The sequence below is a fragment of the Hyla sarda genome, chromosome 5, assembly GCF_029499605.1.
Source record: "Hyla sarda isolate aHylSar1 chromosome 5, aHylSar1.hap1, whole genome shotgun sequence".
Classification (NCBI taxonomy): domain Eukaryota; kingdom Metazoa; phylum Chordata; class Amphibia; order Anura; family Hylidae; genus Hyla; species Hyla sarda.
In genome coordinates this window covers 85,740,545-85,766,084 of record NC_079193.1, presented here as the reverse complement: position 1 = coordinate 85,766,084, position 25,540 = coordinate 85,740,545, and the positions used below count along the sequence as shown (strand labels likewise).

Genomic DNA, 25,540 nt, shown 5'->3' with positions numbered 1-25,540 from the left:
AAGAAAATACATTAGTTTTCTAAAACCTTTGATATTTATCTATAAAGAAATTAGGTTGTTTATTATTATGTCAGATTTTGTATACATTTACGTAAGGTTCTGGAGGATTATTGTAGCAGTATAAAAATAAAGCCCATACCCTAAAGGCTGCCGTACACATTAAAGGGGTTATCCTGGGAGCAGATAAGGTATTACCTTTCATTGTTCCACATCAGCTCACCTCTAGCTTGGTGCTTTCTCAGCCCAATACCTTCTTACCTGGCTTTAGGGGGCCGGCTGAGATTGTTGGGGCAGTACTATATTACAATGAATGCACAAGTAATGTGCATCTGTTAGGCCGGGTTCACATCACGTTTTTGCAATATAGTTTCCGTATCAGGTTTTTGATGAAAAACGCATTCCTCAAAACCGGACTAAACTGTATCAAAACGTGTGTACAAATTTTAACCCGTATATGGTGGAAAGCTTTAAAAAATTATGTCCGGTTGCATCCGTTCTTAAGAAAAAAACTTATACATTTTTAACTTTTCACTCCATTATGAATAACATTTTACTGAATTGAAATTCCAAGAAAAAAACTGTGCTAAGTCAAAAAGCGAATGATGAAAACCGGATGGAACCGTACGCACATACGGTTCTGTATGGTTCCCATTAACTCCCATGTTAAAAGAAAACATATACAGTTTTTATCCCGGACTAAAAACCATGGTAGGCTGCGGTTTTGGGTACAGGAAAAAACTGACAAAACCGTACAGGATACAAAATGAACACAACATGATGCATAATTTGACATACAATTTTCAATGGAGAGTCAATGCATACGGTTTTCAATACGGTTCTGTACGGTTTTCAAAATTGAAAACGTGTACAGGAACTGTATTGCAAAAATGTGGTGTGAACCCAACCTTAGTACATTGCAGATTGCTCATGTGGGCTCCATGTTGGATGTAAGCGGTGAGGAGGAAGCTGTGCCTGCACTATGCAATTCTAGCAGAACTCTCCCATGTGCACAGGCTCTCATGTCATCAGGACGGGAGAGTGAAGATTTATGGAAAGGCAAAAGATGGGCTGGCATATGGGAGCACGATGGAAGGAGGCAGAGAAGCTCGGAAAGCTGTTTCCCGCCTCCATTGTGCAAAGCGGCATATTTGCATACAAGCAACAGAGCCTGTAACTCAGAAAAATGGGTCATTGCAGTTAGAATACTGTAAGTCAAATCTAAAAAAACATAAATGACATCTTATAAAATTGCTTAGCACACAAAGCCTGTCTCTATGTCTTCTTTGGGCCATATGAACATCATAAAGAGAAATCCTTTCCCTTGAACCCCTCCACTGAGTCTTAGAAAGGATCAAGTGATCCTGGGTGTTCATGTATTATATGCAAGGCAGGACACTTAAATGGATTGCATGTAATGGCTACACTTCCCTACAGGGACCTCTTAGTTATTGGGTTGTCATGATATCAGCTGAGTTTAAGGGGACAATAAACCTTCGATGGTTAAGCCTCTGTCAAACTGTTTGGATGGTATCTTAGCTCCACAAGAACAAAAGGATCAGGCAATGAAAATTCAACATGCCTGATCTTTTTCTGCCCCCAACATCATCTGTTGAGGGAGAGTATTGAGGCTTTCATTCATATCAGAAAGTTGGCCAATCCCACTAAAATTGGTGGGTTTAGAGCTGACTTTTTATCTTATGTTCATAGGTGCCTTTAGAGAATCTGGATGTAAAGGTGTCCATAAACCTTATACTATAGTCTTTGGCTGATTCGACCAACTGTCTAAGGTTCATGGCAACCTCTTGTTTCTCCACCCACAGATGATGTCAATGGAGAGAAAGGCAGGTGTGTTGTATTATTTCCACCTGACTGAGCTATCTGGCTACGGCTTACCCCACCCTCCCTGTCACGATCACACCCTATCGGTCCAGCCAAGACATTAGAGAGAGTGTGATGGTGCAAGGGTTAAGGCCACCAGACCTCTGGGTATACACTACAAGTCCCAGCAAGTCACCAAATTAACCCTTGGATAAACGTGTTTTACCAGAGCCTCCTTCAGAAAGGTGAGCTCATATATTTAGAGATCAAAGACCAATTAATTAATTGATTAATTAAACATTGAATCTGATAAAAGGTATCACAGTGCTAAATATATAAAAATACGGGAACAAATGACATACAGGTACAAAAATATATAAAAGAGTTTTGCAAGACAAGTTCAGAAAACAAAAATGAAGTTCTTACACCATGATGGTATATAGAGTGAGGGTCCTGCTCTTGTCAGCTTTGGGCACAGCCTTGAACACCCTGAGTCTAGCATTGTTAAATATTATATATCTGCCTTTTTGGAGGGAGACTCCATTCCCCCCTCCCCTCTGATCCCACCAGGGGGGCATCTCTGTTCCTGGCTGATTATATAATCTGGTTGATTATATGATGGGACCAGAGTGCCCCTTACATTCTGCTGCTTCAAAGGGCCTCTGACTTCAAAGGAGATACAAACAAACAGCCAGACCCCCAATAAAATGCAATACACAAAAAGGATACACCGTCTGAATGACCCCTCACCCATGTCTTGGATAATACATCACACACAGTTATAATTTATAATACACATATAGGATTTTAATAATCAGGCCTTGGGCCTGGCACTCCCAATAAATGACAAATGTTCAGTCGTGGTGAATGTTTGTGTGTATGGGGAGGGCTGAAGAGGTAACTGTCAAATTAACTTTAGGCTGAAATTTTAACCTTGTATTTGTTTGAATGTGCTGCAAAAATAACATTTCATCATTCACTAATTCTGATTCACAAACATAACAGTTTAAAGGGGTACTCTAGGGAACTGAACTCATCCCCTATCAACAGGATAGGGGACCCCATATAGGAGATCACGCAGGGTCTTACCAATGGGACCCCCATGACCCCCAGCTGTCACACCCCCTCCCATAGACTTGCATTGAGGGGCGGGGTGTGATGTCACACGGGGGCGGAGTCGTGAAGTCACGATCTTCTGTCCCGGTGGTCAAGATGGACTCAGCCTGAGGACCTCCAGCGGTTCCGGAAGCCGCTACAGGTGGGTGTTGCATGGTAGATCCAGGGGTCCCTAGCAGCGGGATCCCGGCGATCTGACAGCTTATCGCCTATCCTTTGGATAGGGGATAAGATGTCTAGGGGCAGAGTACCCCTTTAAGTACACAGACAATTTTATTTTTGTGTTTTTCTTTTTTTCTCCTAGCCTTCTTAACCCCTTAAGGACGCAGGACGTAAATGTACGTCCTGGTGAGGTGGTACTTAACGCACCAGGACGTACATTTACGTCCTAAGCATAACCGCGGGCATCGGAGCGATGCCCGTGTCATGCGCGGCTGATCCCTGCTGCTGATCGCAGACAGGGACCCGCCGGCAATGGCCGACGCCCGCGATCTCGCGGGCGTCCGCCATTAACCCCTCAGGTGCCGGGATCAATACAGATCCCGGCATCTGCGGCAGTTCGCGATTAAAATGAACGATCGGATCGCCCGCAGCGCTGCTGCGGGGATCCGATCATTCATAACGCCGCACAGAGGTCCCCTCTCCTTCCTCCGTGCGGCTCCCGGCATCTCCTGCTCTGGTCTGTGATCGAGCAGACCAGAGCAGGAGATGACCGATAATACTGATCTGTTCTATGTCCTATACATAGAACAGATCAGTATTAGCAATCATGGTATTGCTATGAATAGTCCCCTATGGGGACTATTCAAGTGTAAAAAAAATGTAAAAAAATGTAAAAGTAAAAGTAAAAAAAAAGTGAAAAATCCCCTCCCCCAATAAAAAAGTAAAACATCCGTTTTTTCCTATTTTACCCCCAAAAAGCATAAAAAACATTTTTTATAGACATATTTGGTATCGCCGCATGCGAAAATGTCCGATCTATTAAAATAAAATGTTAATGATCCCGTACGGTGAACGGCGTGAACGAAAAAAAATTTAAAAAGTCCAAAATTCCAACTTTTTTAATACATTTTATTAAAAAAAAAATTATAAAAAATGTATTAAAAGTTTTTTATATGCAAATGTGGTATAAAAAAAAAGTACAGATCATGGCGCAAAAAATGAGCCCCCATACCGCCACTTATACGGAAAAATAAAAAAGTTATAGGTCATCAAAATAAAGGGATTATAAACGTACTAATTTGGTTAAAAAGTTTGTGATTTTTTTTAAGCGCAACAATAATATAAAAGTATATAATAATGGGTATCATTTTAATCGTATTGACCCTCAGAATAAAGAACACATGTCATTTTTACCATAAATTGTACGGCGTGAAAACAAAACCTTCCAAAATTAGCAAAATTGCGTTTTTCGTTTTAATTTCCCCACAAAAATAGTGTTTTTTGGTTGCGCCATACATTTTATGATATAATGAGTGATGTCATTACAAAGGACAACTGGTCGCGCAAAAAACAAGCCCTCATACTAGTCTGTGGATGAAAATATAAAAGAGTTATGATTTTTAGAAGGCGAGGAGGAAAAAATGAAAACGTAAAAATTTAATTGTCTGAGTCCTTAAGGCCAAAATGGGCTGAGTCCTTAAGGGGTTAAAGAGGCACTGTCATTGTTAAAAACTTTTCATATATTGCAGGACTCATTATAATATGACATTTCACAATATACACCTGTTAAAAAAAATTAAAATTTTCACCTGAAATTCAAGCTCAAAATAGCTGCCACTAGGGGTCGCCTGTCTTTTAGCCAGACAGACTGTCTAGATTTTACAGCATACTGGATAACGGCCGTAAAGCATACCGGTATCCAGTATAGGAGATTTCTATTGAGTGTATGCAAAACTACAGATAAAGGATGTGTGGACATGCTGGGAGCTGTAGTTTTACAACAGCTGGAGGCAAAACTGCTCTAACACAGTTATTTACAAACATTGCAGATTCAGTTGTTACTAAACTACAAGTCCCAGCATGCTGAAATAGTCAAAGCTTTCTGGGTCTCCTGAATGACAAAAAAGTTGATCAGACATTCAGGAGTTTGTGAAAGATGAATGACACACATAGTCACAGCTATGCTGATTAGCATCCAGCTTTACTAGGAGAAGATAAAACAGATAGAACATGTATTCATAAAAATGCTGTACTTTTATCTAAAAAATCCTTGCACTAATTTTATAAAGATCTATTCTTATATTTATACATTTTATCCTGTTATGAATTCACCATAATGTCTTCTGATTACTGCAGGCAAGCTCCAAGTATCTTCCTCTGACACATGACACAGCATAAAACCAGAGAGGAAAGGGTTACAGAGTAGAGAGTACTGATTGGCTGACTGCACAGGCTTGCTCCTGTGAGGGAGACAGACTGACACGCCCCCTCCAGCCTGCACAATGAAAAAGTAACTCACCAGCAGATAAATGCTTATATCTCTGGATATATAGGTCCGAGACACATAAAAATTATATGCACATGATCAGGATTGGGTCCTGAGTAACATATCACTTTGTATAGTCACTATATACGCTAGCATTTAGATAATGCAATTGTATAATTATTGACTTTAACAAGAGTCCATTTATTGCGTCTTTTTGGAGGGCCAACCATTTGCCCATGTATTTACTCACTTTATAATATATGTCTTTTAGTGAGAAACTAGTAAAAGTTATGTTTTATGTCACTCCCCATCATCTGCCACAACAAAAAGATAGCCACAGTATTGTAGTAATCTCACAACATAGCCATTTAGCCCCAAGACAAGTGCAGAATCTTCCTAAGAATGTCCATTATTATCTGGCAGGTACGTCCTAAAATCACCTTATGGTCCACAACCCCTTTAAGTTCTTTCCATAGATTTTTAATGGAATTTAAGTCAGGTGATTGGCTGGGTCATTCTAGCAGCTTTTTTATGTTTGAAGTCATTTGAGAGTTTCCTTGGCTGTGTGTTTGGGATCATGGTCTTTCTGTAATGTCCACCCTCATTTTATCTTCATCATCCTGGTAGATGGCAGCAGATTTTTATCAAGAATGTCTTGGTAAATTTGCCAATTCCTCCTTCCGTCAATTATGTGAAGTTTGCCAGTACCATTTGCTGAAAAGTAGCCAAGTAGCCACACACCATGATGTTCTCACCTCAAAACTTCACTGTTGGTATGGTATACTTAGGATGATGTGCAGTGACATTTCTCCTTTAAACATGGTGTGTATTATGGCATAATAAAACATGGAGTATATTGAGTATTATAGCATCCAAACAGTTCCATTTTGTTCTCATCTGACCAGGCTATAATCTCCTAGTATTTCACTGGCTTTTCCAAATGTTGTGCACAAACTTTAAGCTAGCTTCAACACAAGTATTGTGTGGTGAGCATGGTTACAGGCCATGGTGGCTGTGCGCATTACTTACTGTTTTCTTTGCAACAACAGTACCTGCCAATTCCCCATCTTTTGGAAGCTCTCCACAAGTAGTCTTTGGCTTTTGGACAGCTTTGTTTATTCTTTTCACTCCTATGTCAGGAATATTTATAGTGAAATGGTTGTTTTTCCACTTCCATATTACGGCCCCAACAGTGCTCACTGGAACATTCATAAGCTTAGAAATGTCCCTGTAAGCAACGCTATTGTTATGTTTTGCAACAATTAGGTGGTGAAGGTCTTGGGATAGCTCTTTGCTTTTACCTATCATGAGATGTCTCTTGTGGGACACCTTGGGAATGAGACCTTTTTTGTGGGCCATCAGTTGCGACTGAACCAGCTGATTTATTTGCTCTGACAAGGGCCTAGATTGTTTCTTAATTACTAATAGATTCAGCTGTTTGTCTTGGTTTTCCATGCCTTTTTGCACCTCCCTTTCTCCATGGGGTCATTGCTTTTTCCCTGTGTCATTTCACATTATTACACATAACTTAATTTCTGAGTTTATTTGTTTTGGTTTCTTTGTATGTATGGATTATCTGGGTTGCTACCAATATCTGGTGAACATATGTCAATAGTACCTTTACAAATATATATTTAGTGAGAAAAAGGGTGATGTGTTCGATTCTTTTTTCACCTGCTGTATGTTCTGATATTTACACAGGTTTTTGTAGTATTCATATTGATACATTAAACTCACAATAAAACAAGTTTAAGTTCTCAAATTTTTTTTCTCCCGTTCCCAGTCCTTTTTTCTATAAAAATTAAACTAACTTGGTAAGACAGTGAGCTGAAGTTCCCCAGAACTCTGTGTGTAGAGATGGAATGTAACAAATAGTCACTAATTCCTTTTACTTTCTTTTCTCTTTATTTTAGATTTGGAATCTTATCTTTGTGATGTCTTAAAAGGAGAAACATTATCAAAAAAGGCAAAGGATAAAAAAGATGCCCTTATAAAGAAGATAAAGGACATAAAATCTAAGTATGTATCAACAGCTGTTATACTTGAAAATTAGCCACAGTAATAAAGAGAAAATTAGTTGGTAAGCAAAATTACATGTCTGACATCGATAGATTATATAATAGCATATAGATAGATGGATAATAGATAAATAGAGAGATAAATAGATTGTATAATGGATATAATATAGATAGATAGATGACAGATAGATAGATAGATAGATAGATAGATGATAGATAGACCTACTATGCCACCTAACTGGTTTGACTTTGGGCCATTCCTGAGCCTGTTGTCTATGTAGCCTCCTGGCTTCCATTTTTAACCCTTTCCTATGATGATCTGGTCATTGTAGCAGGGGACTACTAGAGCTCTACCTCTTGGATTGGAACCAAACTGATAACCATGCCCATTAGGATAAATATGATGCTGGCAGACAATAGATAGACATAAGTAAGGTAGATAGATACAATGAATTTGGAATTTTTTTTAGACCCTTTCACTTTTCCACATTTTGCGGCTTTGTGCTAAAATAAAAACAAAAAAAAAAAATCAATTTTATCCCCTTCATTTTGTACTCAATATTCCATGAAGCAAATGTGAAAATAGAGCGTGTATTAAAAAGGCAAAACTAAACTTTCACATGGATATAAGTATTCAGACCCTTTGCAGTAAAACTTAAAAATTAGCTATGGGGACCACCAATTCTCTGGATCATCTTTGATAGGAGTCACCTGTGGTAAATGTAGTTGACTGGACATTCTTTGGAAAGACACAACTCTGTCTATATACGGTGTCACAGCTGACAATGCATACCATATCTAAACCAAGTCATGAGACAGAAAGAGCTCACAGACAGGATTGTGAGAAGGTATGGGTCTAAATAAAAAAATCTCTGCTGCACTGGGTTTCCATGAGCACAGTGGCCTTCATATTTCTTAACTGGAAAAAGTGTGAACAAGCAGGACTCTTCCTAGAGCTGGCCACCCACCATACTATGTATTTGGAAAAGAGGTGCCTTGGTAACAGAGGTGACCAAGACCCGATGGTATGAGAGAGCTCCAAAGATCCTGTGTGTAGATGAGAGAAACTTTCAGAAGGTCAACGATCTCTGCAGCATTACACCAATCTGGTCTTTATGCCAGAGTGGTCAGATAGAAGCCTATCCTCAGTAAAAGACACATGGGGTATTCCGGGATCTAACTTTTCATCTCCTATCCAAAGGATAGGGAATAAGATGTCTGATTGTGGGAACCTGCCGCTGGGACCCCCACGATCTCCCTGCAGAACCCGCATTGTATGCAGGCCTGCGTCTCCAGTTTCGGAAACCTCCGGGACTGGAGACATGACATCACACCATGCCCCCTCCGTACATGTCTACGTGTCTACGCCGTTACCATTACCCCCTCCCATAGATATGAATGGAGAGGGAGTGGCGTGACATGACGAGGGGGCGTGGCGTTACATCACATCTACAGTCCGGAGGTTTCCAAAACTGGAGATGCAGTCCCACATACAAACCGGGTGCTGCAGGGAGATCACGGGGGGAGGGCGCGATAAGACATATTAGGGGATAAAATGTAAGGTCCCGGAATACCCCTTAAAGTTTGCAAAAAGGCTGTCATGACCAATGACGGTAGGCCAGAAACAAAAACGGAATAACTACCAGACAACCACATATACCAGACAGAATATAATCTAACAAACAGGGCAGAATATTGTGTATTAGCAAATAGTTCATAAACCGGTATCCAGATAAACGGCAAATATGATAAAATGAACTAGACTAGGTAATCAACAAGTATACCTCAGAATCCAAGAGATGCAGGGGATGAAAGGAAAAACTCCAAACTGATCAGGAACATAGAACACTGTTCACACTGTGACACAGAACAGAAACAAACTGGACACCCACTCCACAAAAGGAGTGGACAGCATAATAAAGCCAAATTGACTGCTAGCCAGGAGGCACCCCCCCCCCCCCGTGTGATCAGGAAGCTGACCTAGTAGGAAACTAGACCAGAACCGGATGAGTTTGAATAGACTCCAGGATACCAAACAGGAATTATAACATACAGAGCACAGATAACACTAGACTCAGACAGTATGAACACAGAATAAGCAGAAGGAACATACATAATCCTAAAACCGACAGATGTCCTATAAAACCAAGCAGACTAAAACAAGACTATTTAACCATGGCTAAAACTCAGATAATATCACAGGATAAATACAAGGTACATGCTCAAGCAGACATGGAAATGTATTGCACAAAGCCCAGCACGCAAGAGAACTCTGGCTAAAATAAACCCACCCGAGTTCTCATTGGTTCAGAGCATTAACTATTCCCTATCCAGGGAGAATAGCAAACTGCTTAGAACATCCTAGTGTGAATACACACCTAAACAGAAAAATACATAAACAAAAAACGGACATTACAAAGTCACCTAAAGAGGACTCTCTGACTGTGAGAAACAAGATTTGATGAAACCAAGACTAAAATCTTTGACCTCAACTTCTATCTATATGTCATGTCTGGAGGAAACCAGGCACTGCTCATTACCTGCCCAATATCATCCCTACAGTTTGTTCTTGAGTGGTCTAGCCAAAGCCACAGCTTGAACCCAATGCACATCAACAGTCCCTATCCAATCTGACAAAGCTTGAAAGGATCTGCAGAGTAGAATGGAAGAAAATTCCCAAATATGGGTGTACAAACATTTAGGCGTCATCCCCAAGAAGACTAGAGGCTGTAATCTATGGCACCTAAACTAAGGACTAAGTAAAGGGTATAAATATTTATGTTAATGCACTATTTTAGTTTTTCCTTTTTTAATTAGTTAGTCAGAATTTTTTACATTTTGTTTTCACATACTAATTATGGGGTATTAAGTTTAGAATGATGGGAGGAAACTTGTTTAGGTGTTTTTTTTTTTTAGTACAAGGCCAGAGAAAAATGGAGGGGTCCGATAACTTTCAAATGCACTGTAGATATATATAGATATAAAATAGATATAAGATATATAGATAACGTATATAAGGAAAAATAAATATATAACATCCAATGTCACAAACACATTGGCTCTTTGTTATCTTACCGTCATGAACATGGCTCTAAAGATGATAATTAATTCCAATCATCCATTATCTACATGTCGACATTATCCAATTTCTGACATTATTCATGACACATACAGATCAAATGTGCACACATATTGATTGACCTAATGCAAATTTTACAGTTCCAGCAAAGTGGCCAAATATCATTTGTGTAACGTTCTACACATAAGAATTGTCACTTGAACAAACATTTCACTTGACTTCAGACAAATTAATGCTCCATTATTGCCTATATAGCAAGGCCTATTTCCAGTATATATTGTTGTGTAGCTTGAAGCCATTGTGGTAAAATACAAGTTATTAGTAATATAGCGGCAACAATTGTAATAATATGCTGGTTGTTTTGGTTTTTGACCAACTACAGATTTTTAATACATACAAACATGATATACTAATCTATTAACTAAATGAAAGGAATTATCATGTTTTTTTTTTAATTAAAGGCTTATCTTTAGGAAAGGCCATCAATATTCAAAAAGTGGGACACTCCCACTTGACACCCGCTGTTCAGTCCAAGTACAGTGTCCTCTCTGCTATACAGCCAGCATCCTGCTCAGTACTGACAGGGGTCAATAGCTGTCTACAGATGGTTAACATTTTCCACTGGAAGAGATTCTGGCTTGGTTAACAATTGCCATCTGTTTTTCAATACTCTTAAATGGGGCAAGTATTGACTTGCAGGGACACTACCTCCGATAGGTGGCACCAGAGAGCAGCTCTCTTTCTACTGGTGGAGGGCTATATTGTAGCATTTCATGTCCTAAAAGACTCCACATGCCAGTTGGGTGTTCACCTCAAGGAGAAACACTTCCTTCTTCAGTCCTAGGTACTACACTAAGATAACAAGGTGGTCTGTGGGATTTTGGCCTCACAAACATGACGCAGTCATTGTGTTATGGTTAATAAGTAGAAACATCTGTGTTTATTCATTTCTTTATATTTCCTTAAAGGGGTACTCCGGTGTTTAAACAACTTATCCCCTATCCAAAGGATAGGGGATAAGATGCCTGATCGTGGGATTCCCGCCGCTTGGAACCCCCGAGATCATACACGTGGCACCCCGTTTGTAATCAGTGCCCGGAGCGTGTTCGCTCTGGGTCTGATTATGGTCGACTGCTGGGCGGGCGGCGTGTGACGTCACGCCTCCGCCCGTTGGCTTGCATTGAGGGGTGGAGCGTGATGTCACACGGGGGTGGAGGTGTGACGTCACATGCCACCGGCCCTGTGGTTGCCGGTAATCAGTCCCGGAGCGAACATGATCCCGGGGGTCCCCAGCTGCTAGACTCCCCCGATCAGGCATCTTATCCCCTATCCTTTGGATAGGGGATAAGATGTTTAAGCACCGGAGTACCCCTTTAAAGCCATCAGAACTTCCCTCCATGTACAAAAAGTTAAATGACAACATTTTGTCTGCTTGTATAACCACTAGATGGAACCATGGAGCATACTTTAAACTGTTTATACTGTTTATAACTTTACATATTGACCATCTGAATAATATATTTAGACATTAGTTAGGAGAGAATGGTGGACTAAATAAGACGTAATGATAAAAGGTGGGCAACTGCTTAATATTTTTAGGCCTGAATTATGTCTGTGTGCCATTTGATAAATGCGGCGCACGGATACCACTTTGCCCGCAACTTTTGATAAATGCCACTTAATGTCACTATAATTATACTTACAGAATAGGAGCGGGAACATTGTAAAATAAATGACTTGGCTCTTCAAAATCACTTGTATCATTTTGTTGATAAAGCTTTTACTGCCAGCATTGGATATATTAATGTATCACTATAAAAGTCAGTAAAGGTTTATTATTTGGTCAGTAAAAGAATAGTTGGCAGCTCTGAATTACAATATCTATGTATCTCTGCATGATCACAAAACACAATATAATTAGAGATGAGCGAAGTTACAGTGATTCGATTCGTCACAAACTTCTCGGCTCGGCAGTTGGTGACTTATCCTGCATAAATTAGTTCAGCTTTCAGGTGCCCCTGTGGGCTGGAAAAGTGGATACAGTCCTAGGAGACTCTCTCCTAGGACTGTATCCACCTTTTCCAGCCCTCCAGAGCACCTGGAAGCCAAAATAATGTATGCAGTCTAAAGCCAGCAACTGCCGACCCAAGAAGTTTGTGACGAATCGAATCACTGTAACTTCGCTCAACTCTAAATATAATTATGGAAACAATTTCAGCTAAAACATATATTGGTTATAGTTACTTTTCTATGGAACAGGAGGTTTTAGCATGTGAAGGGGTTGTCTGGTTGTATGTAAATAATGATAAAAAATAATCACTGGATAATGAAAAGTTATGCAACTTTCTATACACTTTTTATTATACTATTATATACATTTTCTAAATCTTTGTTTGCCATCAGTAAATGAGATGACTTGTTTACATCCAGAAGTTGAAAACTTGTATATTTCAGGGAAACAAAGGATTGTGCATGTTGAAATCCATTCTTCAGTCAGGCTGCTTTCTAATTATTAGATTTGCAATTTGGTCTAAGTGCATCTTGTACTGTAGGACAGAAGAAGGAAACAAAAACAAATGTGCACTCCATTGTGGAGTATTTTAGGGATACAGACCCACCACATACCCTAAGGTGTGTATATATATATATGGAGAAAAGTAGGACGCAGGAGAAAAAGGGGTCTTGATGAGCCTTGCTGTCTGTATACACAAGAATTTTCAGCCTCCATAGTTGCTTAGGACTTTCCGGTTTATTTTCGAGGTAATAGGATGGACAACACATTTCTGTGCTCATTTTTACCTCCCTCAGGTCCAACATAAAATCACTATCCTGCATTTTTACTGGCCGGGCACATGCTGCTGTGGGGCATGGTGCCACAGCAGCACATGCCCGACCAGTCAGGATGCCAGACAATGCTTTTATTTTGGACCTGAGAAAGGCATATGTGAATGTCAAAATGTGTTGTCCATTCTTATACTTCTTAAATAAATCGAAAAGAAAATAATTCTTGTGTATCCAGCAGCACCGCTCATCAAGACTCCTTTTCTTCCTGTGTTCTATTTATCTTATACTTTAAATCTAGCCAACCACTTTTTTTCCAGGACCCGCTGGCAGTCAACTCGCTGGCTATTCATCCAGCAGCTGAAACCCACAGCAACAATAGTTGAGGCCTAGTGCCCATTCAAATACACAGGGGCCACTTTTTGCATATGGAAAGTAGTTGTCCTAACAGAACAAGCCCTTAAAGGAGTACTCTAGTGCAGAGTATTCCTGCTGGGCTGCAAAATAAATGAAAATGAACCATCACTCACCTCCCTGGGTTCCCGCGGAGCGTCACTACAGCTGAGGCAGAACATCGCGGCGGCCGGCGATAGGCTGAGCGCCATGTGACGCTTCGTTACACCCGGAAATATGAAGGAGATGCACCGGAGGACCGATCAGCTGTAGTGGCGCTCCGCGGGAACCCAGGGAGGTGAGTGATGGTTCATTTTCATTTATTTTGCAGTCCTGGCAGGACGGAGCAGGAATACTCTGCAATAGAGTACTCCTTTAAGGAGGTACAGCAGCCAAAATTAACGTATCCCCTATTCACAGGATAGGGGATAAGTAGCTGATTGCAGGGGGTCTGACCGCTGGGACCCCCCGCGATCTCCGGAATGGGCCCTGGCTCTGAGTGAGGAGCACGTGTGGTAGATGGCACATGCTCTATTGATTTCTATGGGAGCTCCCATAGAAATAAATGGAGCATATGCCATCTAGCTGTAGATGACACGCATTCTTCACCAGAGATTGCAGGGTCCGGGAGGTCAGACCCCCCCATGATCAGCTACTTATCCCCTATCCTGTGTATAGGGAATAAGTTACTTTTGTCTGCAGTACCCCATTAAAGAGATAGAGCTCTGTGTTACTTTTATTATTATGAAAGCTAAAGTCATCTTCAACAAATCTTCACCAAATTATGCTGACTTACATGTGAAAAAACTGAAATGTGTCGCGTTGCAATGTCTTTATTGTCTGCAACCCTAAATATAAAGATTCGCTAACACTAGACCTCTCTAATTACTTTTCTACCAATGCAACCTCAGATTTGTCTAGTAGCACTGTGTGGAACGCTCACAAAGCAGTTATTCGAGGTTCCCTAATTAAACTAGGCCACATAGTGAAGAAAGAGCGCTCAAAAAAATTAGACCAGTTGTTGGGGGAGCAAAAGGTGGTGGAGGATCTGAACAAACAGTCGCCCAGTGCGACTCACACTGCTAAACTTAAAGATATCAGACTGGCCATACATACATTATTCCTGGACAATTATGCTAGACAAACACAAAAATTGAAAGCCCAGTACTACGCCTTTGACAAAACTGGGAAACTTCTAGCTAATAGGCTTAAACGCAAGCATGTTAAATCTAGAATACCCTTTATATGGAACTCCTCATCTACCTATAAATTGCAATCCCCTAAAGATATTGCTAATGGGTTTATGGAGTACTACAAGGCACCATAAAACCTATGACAAGATTCGTCCCTACACCAACCCACTGAGGCAGACACAAATTCTTATCTTCAGACACTACATCTTGCATTCTTAAATGATTCCCACCTAGCGATACTGAATGGACCAATTTCTCATCTGGAAACATTGAAAATTATTTCTGACTTACCTGTAGGAAAATCACCGGGCCCCGACGGACTGACGTCATATTACTATAAAACATTCTCCCACATACTATTACCACATATGACAAACTTTTTCAATGACGCTATGCACCTGGGCTCTATGCCTAGGGAAAATCAAGAGCCCTTGATAGTTATGCTTCCCAAACCGGGTAAGATCCCGGATAGGCCGAGTAATTTTCAACCGATATCATTATTAAATGTAGACTCTTAATGATGAAACTCTTAAGAAATTTATGCTTCTGTCCTGGCCAATTGCCTAGCTTCGCTCTTGCCTACACTGGTCTCCACTGATCAGGTTGGTTTTGTTAGAGGGAGACAGGCTTATGACAACACGAGAGGCATTATCAACTTAGTACACCATGTACATACACAATCCATACCCACGGCCCAGCTTGCCCTAGACGCGGAAAAGGGGTTCGCCTTAACTGGTCATTTGCCTTTGCGGTGTTGAAGAGATTGGGTTTGGTGGGTCAGATCATATCTGCCCTTGGCGCTTTATACTCCAGTCCAAATGCGAGGGTATTCACTAATGGGGCATTGTCTGATAGTTTTTCGCTGGGTAATGGCACCCGTCAAGGTTGCCCACTTTCCCCTTTAATGTTCATACTATGCATTGAACCCCTAGCATTAGCCTTAAAAATGAATCCCCAGGTTACAGGTATACCGCTGACAGACCGCACGCATCTCATATCTATGTATGCAGATGATATATTACTTTCAGTGACGAAATCAGAGCACTCCCTGGAAGGGGTCATGGCCACAATTGATAGCTATAGCGCTGTCTCCTACTACAAATTGAATGCACGCAAAACACAGGTGCTCCCAATTCACCTTCAATCCGCTACTTTGCAATCATTAAAACAAAAATACCCCCTTCACTTGAAAACAGATAGGATTACCTACCTGGGTGTCCAAATTACCCCCTCGACTGATACTCTCTATTTATTTAATTACGTCCCCTTTTTGAAAATATTCAAGACAGACTTAGACAATATAAACAAAAACGAGATCTCTTGGTTGGGAAGAATTGTGGCATTTAAAGGAAAACTGTCACTTGTTTTCTCCCGCACCATCCACAGGTACTGGTGGATAGTGCGGGAGATGCTGATTAAAATGAGCCCTACCTTGTCCGGATCTGCGCCGCGGTTCTCCCGCAATTGTGGTTTTATTATCTGTTGAAGTCTTCCTGTAACTGGCACGGGCCCTCCCTCCAGTTCTCCCTCTCTTCACCGCTCCTAACTGGGGGGAGGGGGGATGAATATTCATAAGCGGCGCTGACATCAGTGCCAGTTAAGCGCCAAAGCGCCGCCCGTGCCAGTTACAGGAAGATTTCAACAGATAATAAAACCACAATTGCAAGAGAATGGCGGCGCAGATCCGGACGATGTAGGGCTCATTTTAATCAGCGTCTCCCACACTATCCACCAGTACCTGTGGATAGTGCGGGAGAAAACAAGTGACAGTTTTCCTTTAAAATGTTAGTACTCCCCAAACTACTTTACTTATTTTGCACGCTCCCTATCCTTGTCCTGGCCCCTTTCTTTACACAACTGAGGAGTGCTCTGGCTAACTTCATATTGGCGGGTAGACGGAGGAGAGTGTCTCTGGCACTGCTGACTAGACATAGAGACAGAGGTGGGGCGGGTCTCCCCAACCTTTATCACTATTATGTTGCAACTTTGACTTACAACTGAAGGTTTATTTCGACAAGAAGCTAGATCTTTCATGGCTTCAAGTGGAATCTTCTCTTAACAATACTAAAGATTTGAAGTCCCTCCTTTACCTAAACATATGGAATTTGGAGATCTCCTATAACCTTTCCCCAACTACCTTGGCAGGCTTGCAATGCTGGCACTAACAATTGCGCAAACCGCCAAGACCTCCATTACACATTCTGGCCTTAGCAATCCCAGGTTTGCACATCCGAAATTGGCTAACTAACGGTCTCACTCATATGCAACAACTATACACTCATAACTCCCTGACCACATTTGCAAATGTCTCGAGAGCCTACAACATTCCATCTAAAGACTTTTACAAATATCTACAAATCCGACATTTTTTACAGTTTTATGAACATCCCAACTGGAACTATAGCTCTGATGTTCTTCATCTAATGTCAACACGTTGTAAGGGATTACGCCCTATCTATACATTGCTCGAATGCTCTAAACCCTTATCATCATACGCCCCATATAAATCCTTGGAGAGGGACCTCTCTAGAACCATAACAGATGGGGAATGGATGAGGGCTGGGAAATGGGCAAGGAAGGCCTTACCAACTGTCTCACATCAGGAGGCCTTCCTAAAATCTAGATTCAGATGGTACCTTACCCCAGAGAGGCAGCACACTATATACCCCAGCTCTCCCAAAGAGGGGATGTGGAGCGAAGGGCACTCTCCTGCATACGTTGTGGCATTGCCCAATTCTTGATAATTTCTGGCAACAGGTGACAGCACTTCTGAGCAACGTCCTTGGCTCCAATATCTCTCTATCTCCTTGCATGGCAATTTTCCTTCTCGACTTACTCTCACTCCTGCCTTACTACAGATTTGTTGTATGCAAAATATTAATTCTAGCCAAATTACTTATTATTCGCCAGTGGAAATCTTAAATTTCACCCACCATAGTTGAATTGCACAATCTGATGAATTATTCATAAGCTTGTGAAAAAGCTATTTCATACAACACTGGCAACATCCCTTCCTTAAACAAACTGTGGGAGCCATGGACGCGTTCTCGCTTTGCTAATCCTACGACCTATATACAGATCATTATTGTACCCTTTCATGTGAGTGACTCAACCCTGTAATTTGTTGTACCTCAAAACTCATATATGCTTAGCTTTGAAGAGAACGCATGAGGGATATGTACTTTCCTTGGTCAATCTCAGCAGCCCCTCTCCCCCCCCCCCCCCTTACATGTTCTCCTACTTTATCTCCTATTCCTTAAACTTGTTATTGGTTCATGTTGATGTTATGTCTGAGATGTCATAATTGTGCGCATTAGATTCCTTATATCTCTTGTACTTTCCTCCAGCTTACTAGGTGAGCCCAAGTCATTGTATCTGATCCTTTGTTATATGTGACCATATTGATATCTTGGAAGTGTTTGTTTATATGCTATTCTATAGTTGCTTTTATTGTTCCTGTTGAACACCTTGTTAAAACTCAATAAAAACTATTGAAACAGAAAAAACTGAAATGTACCAGTGATAGCACCCATACTTCATGTTGCTGAATGTCTCAAATACAAGAAATGTAAAGGAAGTATACCAGCTGTGATAATGCCCCAACTACTGGCCAAAAAATCATTTATCAATAAAAGTGGCAATGATGCATTAGAGTGAAGTGGCCTGTGCTAATCTCTACTACAATATAACAGGTCCAGAGCCAATAATAATAATAATAATAATTACATATATCTATATTTATGAAAACTCAACGTGTGTGTGTATGTATGTATGTATGTATGTTCCACAAAAACTTTCAAACGGCTAAAGATATTAACATGAAACTTGGCACACATGTTACTTATATGTCAACAACAAACATAGGATAGGTGATTTAACCCTTACTCATCCCCATTTGCCAGGGGCGGGGCTTATGTTTAAAGTCCCATGCAAGTCAATGGGAAATATATGTTACTGCATAACTTCCAAACGGCTGGAGATATTTTGATAATACTTGGTCACATGTTACTTATATGTCCACTTAAAATATAGGATAGTTAACCCTTAACTACCCCCATTTGTGAGGGTCTGGGTTTTTGTTTAAAGTCCCATGCAAATCAATGGGAAATGTATGTTCTCATATAATGTTCGCAAACCTCTGACCGACAATGACGCAACTTCCTGTTTCCTGACTGTGCGCCGAGAGTAGCGGTGTTCTGGATCATAGGACACGCGCTTTTGTGTGCATGCTGTCTCCCATGCCAACCTGGTGAGCGCCCATGCCCCTGCCCAGGAAATTAACCCCTTAACGACGAAGGACATATATTTACGTCCTCCGCCGGCTCCCGCGATATGCCGCGGGGTCACGCGGTGTCCCCGCGTCATATCGGGTCGGTCCCGGCGACTATCAACGGCCGGGACCCGCGGCTAATACAGGACATCAACGATCATGGTGATGCCCTGTATTAACCCTTCAGACGTCTGAAGTGAAAAGTGAAAGTAACCCGGCTGCTCAGTCGGGCTGTTCGGGACCGCCGCGGTAACAGTGTAAACAGTGTAAATAAAAATAAACATATGTGGTATCGACGTGTGCGTAAATGTCCGAACTATAAACATATATCATGAATTAAACCGCATGGTCAATGGCGTACGCGCAAAAAAATTCAAAAGTCCAAAAAAAAGTATTTCGGTCACTTTTTATACCATTAAAAATGAATAAAAAGTGATCAAAAAGTCCGATCAAAACAAAAATGGTACCGATAAAAACTTCAGATCACGGCACAAAAAATGAGCCCTCATACCGCCCCACGGCGCAAAAAATAAGCCATAATATGGATTTTTTAGGTGGAAAATTGAAAGGGTTATGATTTTTAAAAGGTAAGGAGGAAAAAACAAAAGTACAAAAAACTGCAAAAACCCTGCGTCCTTAGGGGGTTAAGCAACGTCACATACACCTGGACACTGTTATGCACCTTTGTACTATAAATTACATTTTATTATATGTATACATGATCGCACTTTGCATCCCGTCTGTGGAAGCTCTATTATTGTTTACAGAGGCACTGATCACTTTAACACATCTATGAAAAATGTTTGTGATGTCACTAATTGATGGGCCCTGCGTGGCCATATATACTTTGTTTGCACATTTCACTGCTTGATGATGGCTGGGTGAGCCAGCCGAAATGTCGCCACCACGTTTATGTGAATAAAGACCGTATTTATTTGTACCTTATAGGAGTGCTGTTGCCTATTCGTTTGCTGCTTGTGAGGATCTGTTGTGACCGTGTGCACCTCATCTAGTGTTGCTCGCGAATATTCGCAATTCGAATTTTATTCGCGAATATCGCATATTCGCGAATTCGCGAATATAGCGCTATATATTCGTAATTACGAATATTCGTTTTTTTTTTTTTTTTCTCACAGTACACATCACAGTGATCATCCCTCTCTGCTTCCAGCTTGTGTGGTGTAAGAAGGCTCTAATACTACTGTGAGACTGGTGTGCGAATTTCCGCATATGCGAAAATTTGCATATGATAAGTTTCGTATATGCGAATTTTAGCTTATGTTAATTTTTGTATATGCAAATTTTCGCATATGTTAATTTTCGCATACGCGAATATTCGCATATGTTAATTTCCGCATACGCGAATATTAGCATATGTTAATTTTCGCATACGCGAATATTCGCATATGCGAAAATAAAAAGAGAACATTACGAATATGCGAATATTCGCGAATATGACGAATATTCGTCCATATATTCGCGAATATTCGCGAATTCGAATATGGCCTATGCCGCTCAACACTAACCTCATCACCCTTGCAAGGATTTACAGAAGTGCTGCTTACTTTGGACTTTTATCTATCTATCTATATCCAAAGAAAGGATCACAGCACACAAATTTCTGGCAAATTCAGGTGAAGTTTATTCCATCCTCAGCACAATACAAAGAGTGCAACGTTTCAATGATCTCACATCGTCTTTCTCAAGCATCTGATGTGAGAGTGTTGAAACATTGCATTCTTTGTATTGTGCTGAGGATGGAATAAACTTCACCTGAATTTGCCAGAAATTTGTGTACTGCGATCCTTTCTTTGGATGTGGACATGTTGGGCCCATGACCAGGGTTCAGATGATGGCGAACACCTACTGATTGGCTTTATGTGGACTTGGATGTGCTGCTTTTTTCTATCTTTTATCTATCTATCTATAATCTATCTTTCTAGCTATCATCCATCTAACTACATGCTCTATCTATCTATCTAGCAACAGAAGAATGCAGCAGCACACTGCCAGCACAAAGATATAGGTGAAACATGAATATGCAGATAAAACATGGAGAGCTATACAGCTATGGTGTAATAGATGCAAATGTGAAACTATGAAATAGTGAGGCACTTAGCTCGCAAATTTGTCTCCGCCGGCGGTCAAATAGCTTGGACCGTCCCACCTATCTATCTATCTCATATTTATCTGTCTATGATCTATCTATCTATCTATCTCATATCTGTCTACCTGTCTATATTTATCTATCTATTTCACATATATGTTACTATATCTTCTATCTATCTATCTATCTATCTACAGTCATGGTCGTAAATATTGGCACCCATGAAATTTTTCTAGAAATTGAAGTATTTCTCACAGAAAAGGATTGCAGTAACACATGTTTTGCTATACACGTTTATTCCCTTTGTGTGTATTGGAACTAAACCAAAAAAGGGCGGTGTCACACCAAATGTCACACCAAACTCCAAAAAATGGGCTGGACAAAATTATTGGCACCCTTTCAAAATTTTGGATGAATACGATTGTTTCAAGAATGTTAAGCAGAAAGATTATTGGGGCTCAAGGTCAAGGATTTGAGGACACAGGTGTATATATAATAATTAATTGATTTATTCTAATATAATAAAAAGCTATACAGTGATACCAATAATACACAGGGCCCTTGTGTAATTATGGTGATAACTGTAAAGGGTTAAGCAAACAATATGTATATAAATATGTATATATTTGCTTAACCATATTGTTTGCTTAACCATTTACAGTTATCACCATAATTACACAAGGGCCCTGTGTATTATTGGTATCACTGTATGGCTTTTTATTATATTAGAATAAATCAATTAATTATTATATATACACCTGTGTCCTCAAATCCTTGACCTTGAGCCCCAATAATCTTTCTGCTTAATAATCTATAATTGGTACACCGTGGGTAGAGGTGTACAGTTTGGGCAGCCCAGGTCAATTTTGGTTGTAGTAAGAACAAGAGCCACTCCACTTCTTTCTTTTATGTTTCAAGAATGTGATGCTCCTTTAAACTCAAGTAACAGGTGTGGACAATATAAAAATCACACCTGAAAGTAGATAAAAGGAGAGAAGTTCACTTAGTCTTTGCATTGTGTGTCTGTGTGTGCCACACTAAGCACGGACAAGAGGAAGAGGAGAGGAGAAGAGAACTGTCAACAATCTCAAGGTTACAAGTCCATCTCCAGAAATCTAGATTTGCCTTCGTCCACAGTTCGCAACATTATCAAGAAGTTTGCAACCCATGGTACTGTAGCTAATCTCCCTGGGCGTGGACGGAAGAGAAAAATTGATGAAAGGTGTCAATGCAGGATAGTCCGGATGGTGGATAAGCAGCCCCAAACAAGTTCCAAAGATTTTCAAGCCATCCTGCAGGCTCAGGGAGCATCAGTGTCAGTGCAAACTATCCGTCGACATTTAAATGAAATGAAACGCTATGGCAGGAGACCCAGGAGGACCCCACTGCTGATGCAGAGACATAAAAAAGCAAGACTGCATTTTGCCAAAATGAACTTGAGTAAGCCAAAATCCTTCTGGAAAAATGTCTTGTGGACAGATGAGACCATGATAGAGCTTTTTGGTAAAGCACATCATTCTACTGTTTACCGAAAATGGAATGAGGCCTACAAAGAAAAGAACACAGTACCTACAGTGAAATATGGTGGAGGGTCAATTATGTTTTGGGGTTGTTTTGCTGCCTTGTTTTGAATATGTGCAAGGCATCATGAAATCTGAGGATTACCAACGGATTTTGGGTCGCACTGTACAGCTCAGTGTCGGAAAGCTGGGTTTGCGTCCGAGATCTTGGGTCTTCCAGCAGGACAATGACCCCAAACATATGTCAAAAAGCACCCAGAAATGGATGGCAACAAAGTGCTGGAGAGTTCTGAAGTGGCCAGCAATGAGTCCAGATCTGAATCCCATTGAAAACCTGTGGAGAGATTTTAAAATTGCTGTTGGGAAAAGACGCCTTCCAATAAGAGAGACCTGGAGCAGTTTGCTTAGGAAGAGTGGTCCAACATTCCGGCTGAGAGGTGTAAGAAGCTTATTGATGGTTATAGGAAGCCACTGATTTCAGTTATTTTTTCCAAAGGGTGTGCAACCAAATATTAAGTTAAGGGTGCCAATAATTTTGTCCGGCCCATTTTTGGAGTTTGGAGTGACATTATGTCTAATTAGCTTTTTTTCCTCCCTTTTTTGGTTTTGTTCCAAAACACACAAAGGGAATAAACATGTGTATAGCAAAACAAGTGTTACTGCAATCCTTTTCTGTGAGAAATACTTTATTTTCTTGAAACATTTCAGGGGTGCCAACATTTACAGCCATGACTGTATCTATCTATTACATATCTTTTTATTTATCTATCTATCTATCTATCTATCTATCTATCTATCATTTATCTATCTATCTATTTCACATCTATCTTACTGTATTTTACATCCATCTCTCTATCTACCTATTTATCTAACTATCTATCATATGTTTACTATCTATATATCCTTATATTATCTATCTATCTATTTCATATCTGTCTACCTGTCTATCTATCTATCTATCTATCTATTTCACATCTATCTTACTGTATTTTACATCTGTCTATCTCTCTATCTACCTATTTATCTAACTATCTATCATCTGTTTACTATCTATCCTTATATTATCTATCTATCTATCTACCTATCTAGAAACACAAGGTAGGCAGCACAACCTCGATAGTTCATATGGAGTAAATAGGGGTGCAAGCGATGACTGTGGTCCCAGTCGCAGACCGTGTCGATCGATACATAATCCAAAAGAGTCACAGCACACCCAAATAGCATATGGTGCAAAAAAGTGAGCTTTATTGGCCCATGTTATTTGCACCATATGCTATTTGGGTGTGCTGTGACTCTTTTGGATTATGTATCTATCTACCTATCTTTCTATCTATCCTTATATTATCTATCTATCTATCTATCTATCATCTATCTATTTATCAATCTATCATCTATCTATCTATCTATCTATCTATCTATCATGAATTTCACAGATTTCAGAACTATTATGCAAAGATTTCATGTCCCTTCTATAGTAATGCGTGCTGTCATTTCCATAGCCATAACATTATCCAGCATTGCCTCCTATTATACTAATTCACTTTTACACAATTCGGGCCATTGATAATTGCTAAATTAAAGGCAATAAAAGGAGTATAAGTAGAAATTTGGTAATTATATTTGGATAATATGTTTGTTAGAGATCAACCAATTTACACAGTTTGGAATGGCTGGATAACACTAAAATGCTTATAAATCCTGACTAATGGCAGAGATGACACAGCTAACATCCGCCGAGATGACACCTTCAGGACAAAAGTTCTGTGTTTTATTGCCTGCTCTCTATAATTATACCCGGAGTATTATCTCTGATTATATAATAGATTTATTTTTCTAATTAACAGAAGTATGGCCCAATAATAGGCTTATCCTAACATATATTTTCTTTCTTTTTTAGCTACCCCCAGGAATTCCATGATAAAGGTAAATGCTTGGTGACCACACTATCCCTCCACATTGTAAACTGCAGCTGTAGACAAATGAAAATGTACTGTCTAGACCAAAACCTACAGAAACGAGGACCATAGCACACCCTACTGGCAGAGAGATGGACTTGCAACTAAATACACCTTTTTTTTCAGGAACTTCCATTGCATGATTATTAACCATTTACAGACTGATTCACTATTCTTCACAGCTTTGCCTAAGCTTATATATATATATATATATATATATATATATATATATATATATATACATATATATATATATATATATATATTTTTTTTTTTTTTTTTTTTTTTTATACGTATATACTATAGCTCCAAGTTTTTCCCAAACCATCTAACCATCTAAATATAGGCATTGTAATACGATAAATATTCATGGTGAAAAAACAAGTGGGTAATAGTAAAGAATTGGCAAGGATAATAGGAGAAGTTTATTATTTTTGTCTTTAGACTTACTGTCACTAATGTATTACTTATGTATGATAAAAAAACAACAACAACAAAAAAAAACAACACAAACAAAAAACAAACAAAACATAATTGCTTGTTTTTTTTTCTTCAAAAACAGCACCACACCTGTCCTCAGGTTATGTGTGTTATTACATCCGCCATTCACTTCAATGGAATTGAGGTGCAATACCACACACAACCTGGGGACAAGAGTGTTGCTGTTTCTGGGAGAAGACAGCTATGTTTTTTCTAGTCCTGGATGAAGCTTTTACAGTAAAAACAGAATAATAACAACAAACAGGCTGAACAATTCTTGTCCAATAAGGTAGTGTTATCCAAACAATGTGTTGCAAAACTACAACTCCCAGCATGCCCGGACAGCCTTTGTCTGGGCACAATAAGGAACATAAAAACCCAT

The 25,540-nt window shown here is 39.9% G+C and overlaps 1 protein-coding gene across 2 annotated transcripts in view; it reads left to right on the top strand.

The window, feature by feature from the left end:
- Nucleotides 1-25,540, top strand: part of SKAP2 (src kinase associated phosphoprotein 2) — a 363,619-nt gene that overhangs the window by 45,833 nt on the left and 292,246 nt on the right. For both annotated transcript variants that reach the window (XM_056519850.1, XM_056519849.1), the window contains exons 2-3: nt 7,276-7,381; nt 24,621-24,646. In XM_056519850.1, coding sequence (XP_056375825.1) covers nt 7,276-7,381; nt 24,621-24,646 — 132 coding nt within the window. The remainder of the gene's footprint in view (nt 1-7,275; nt 7,382-24,620; nt 24,647-25,540) is intronic.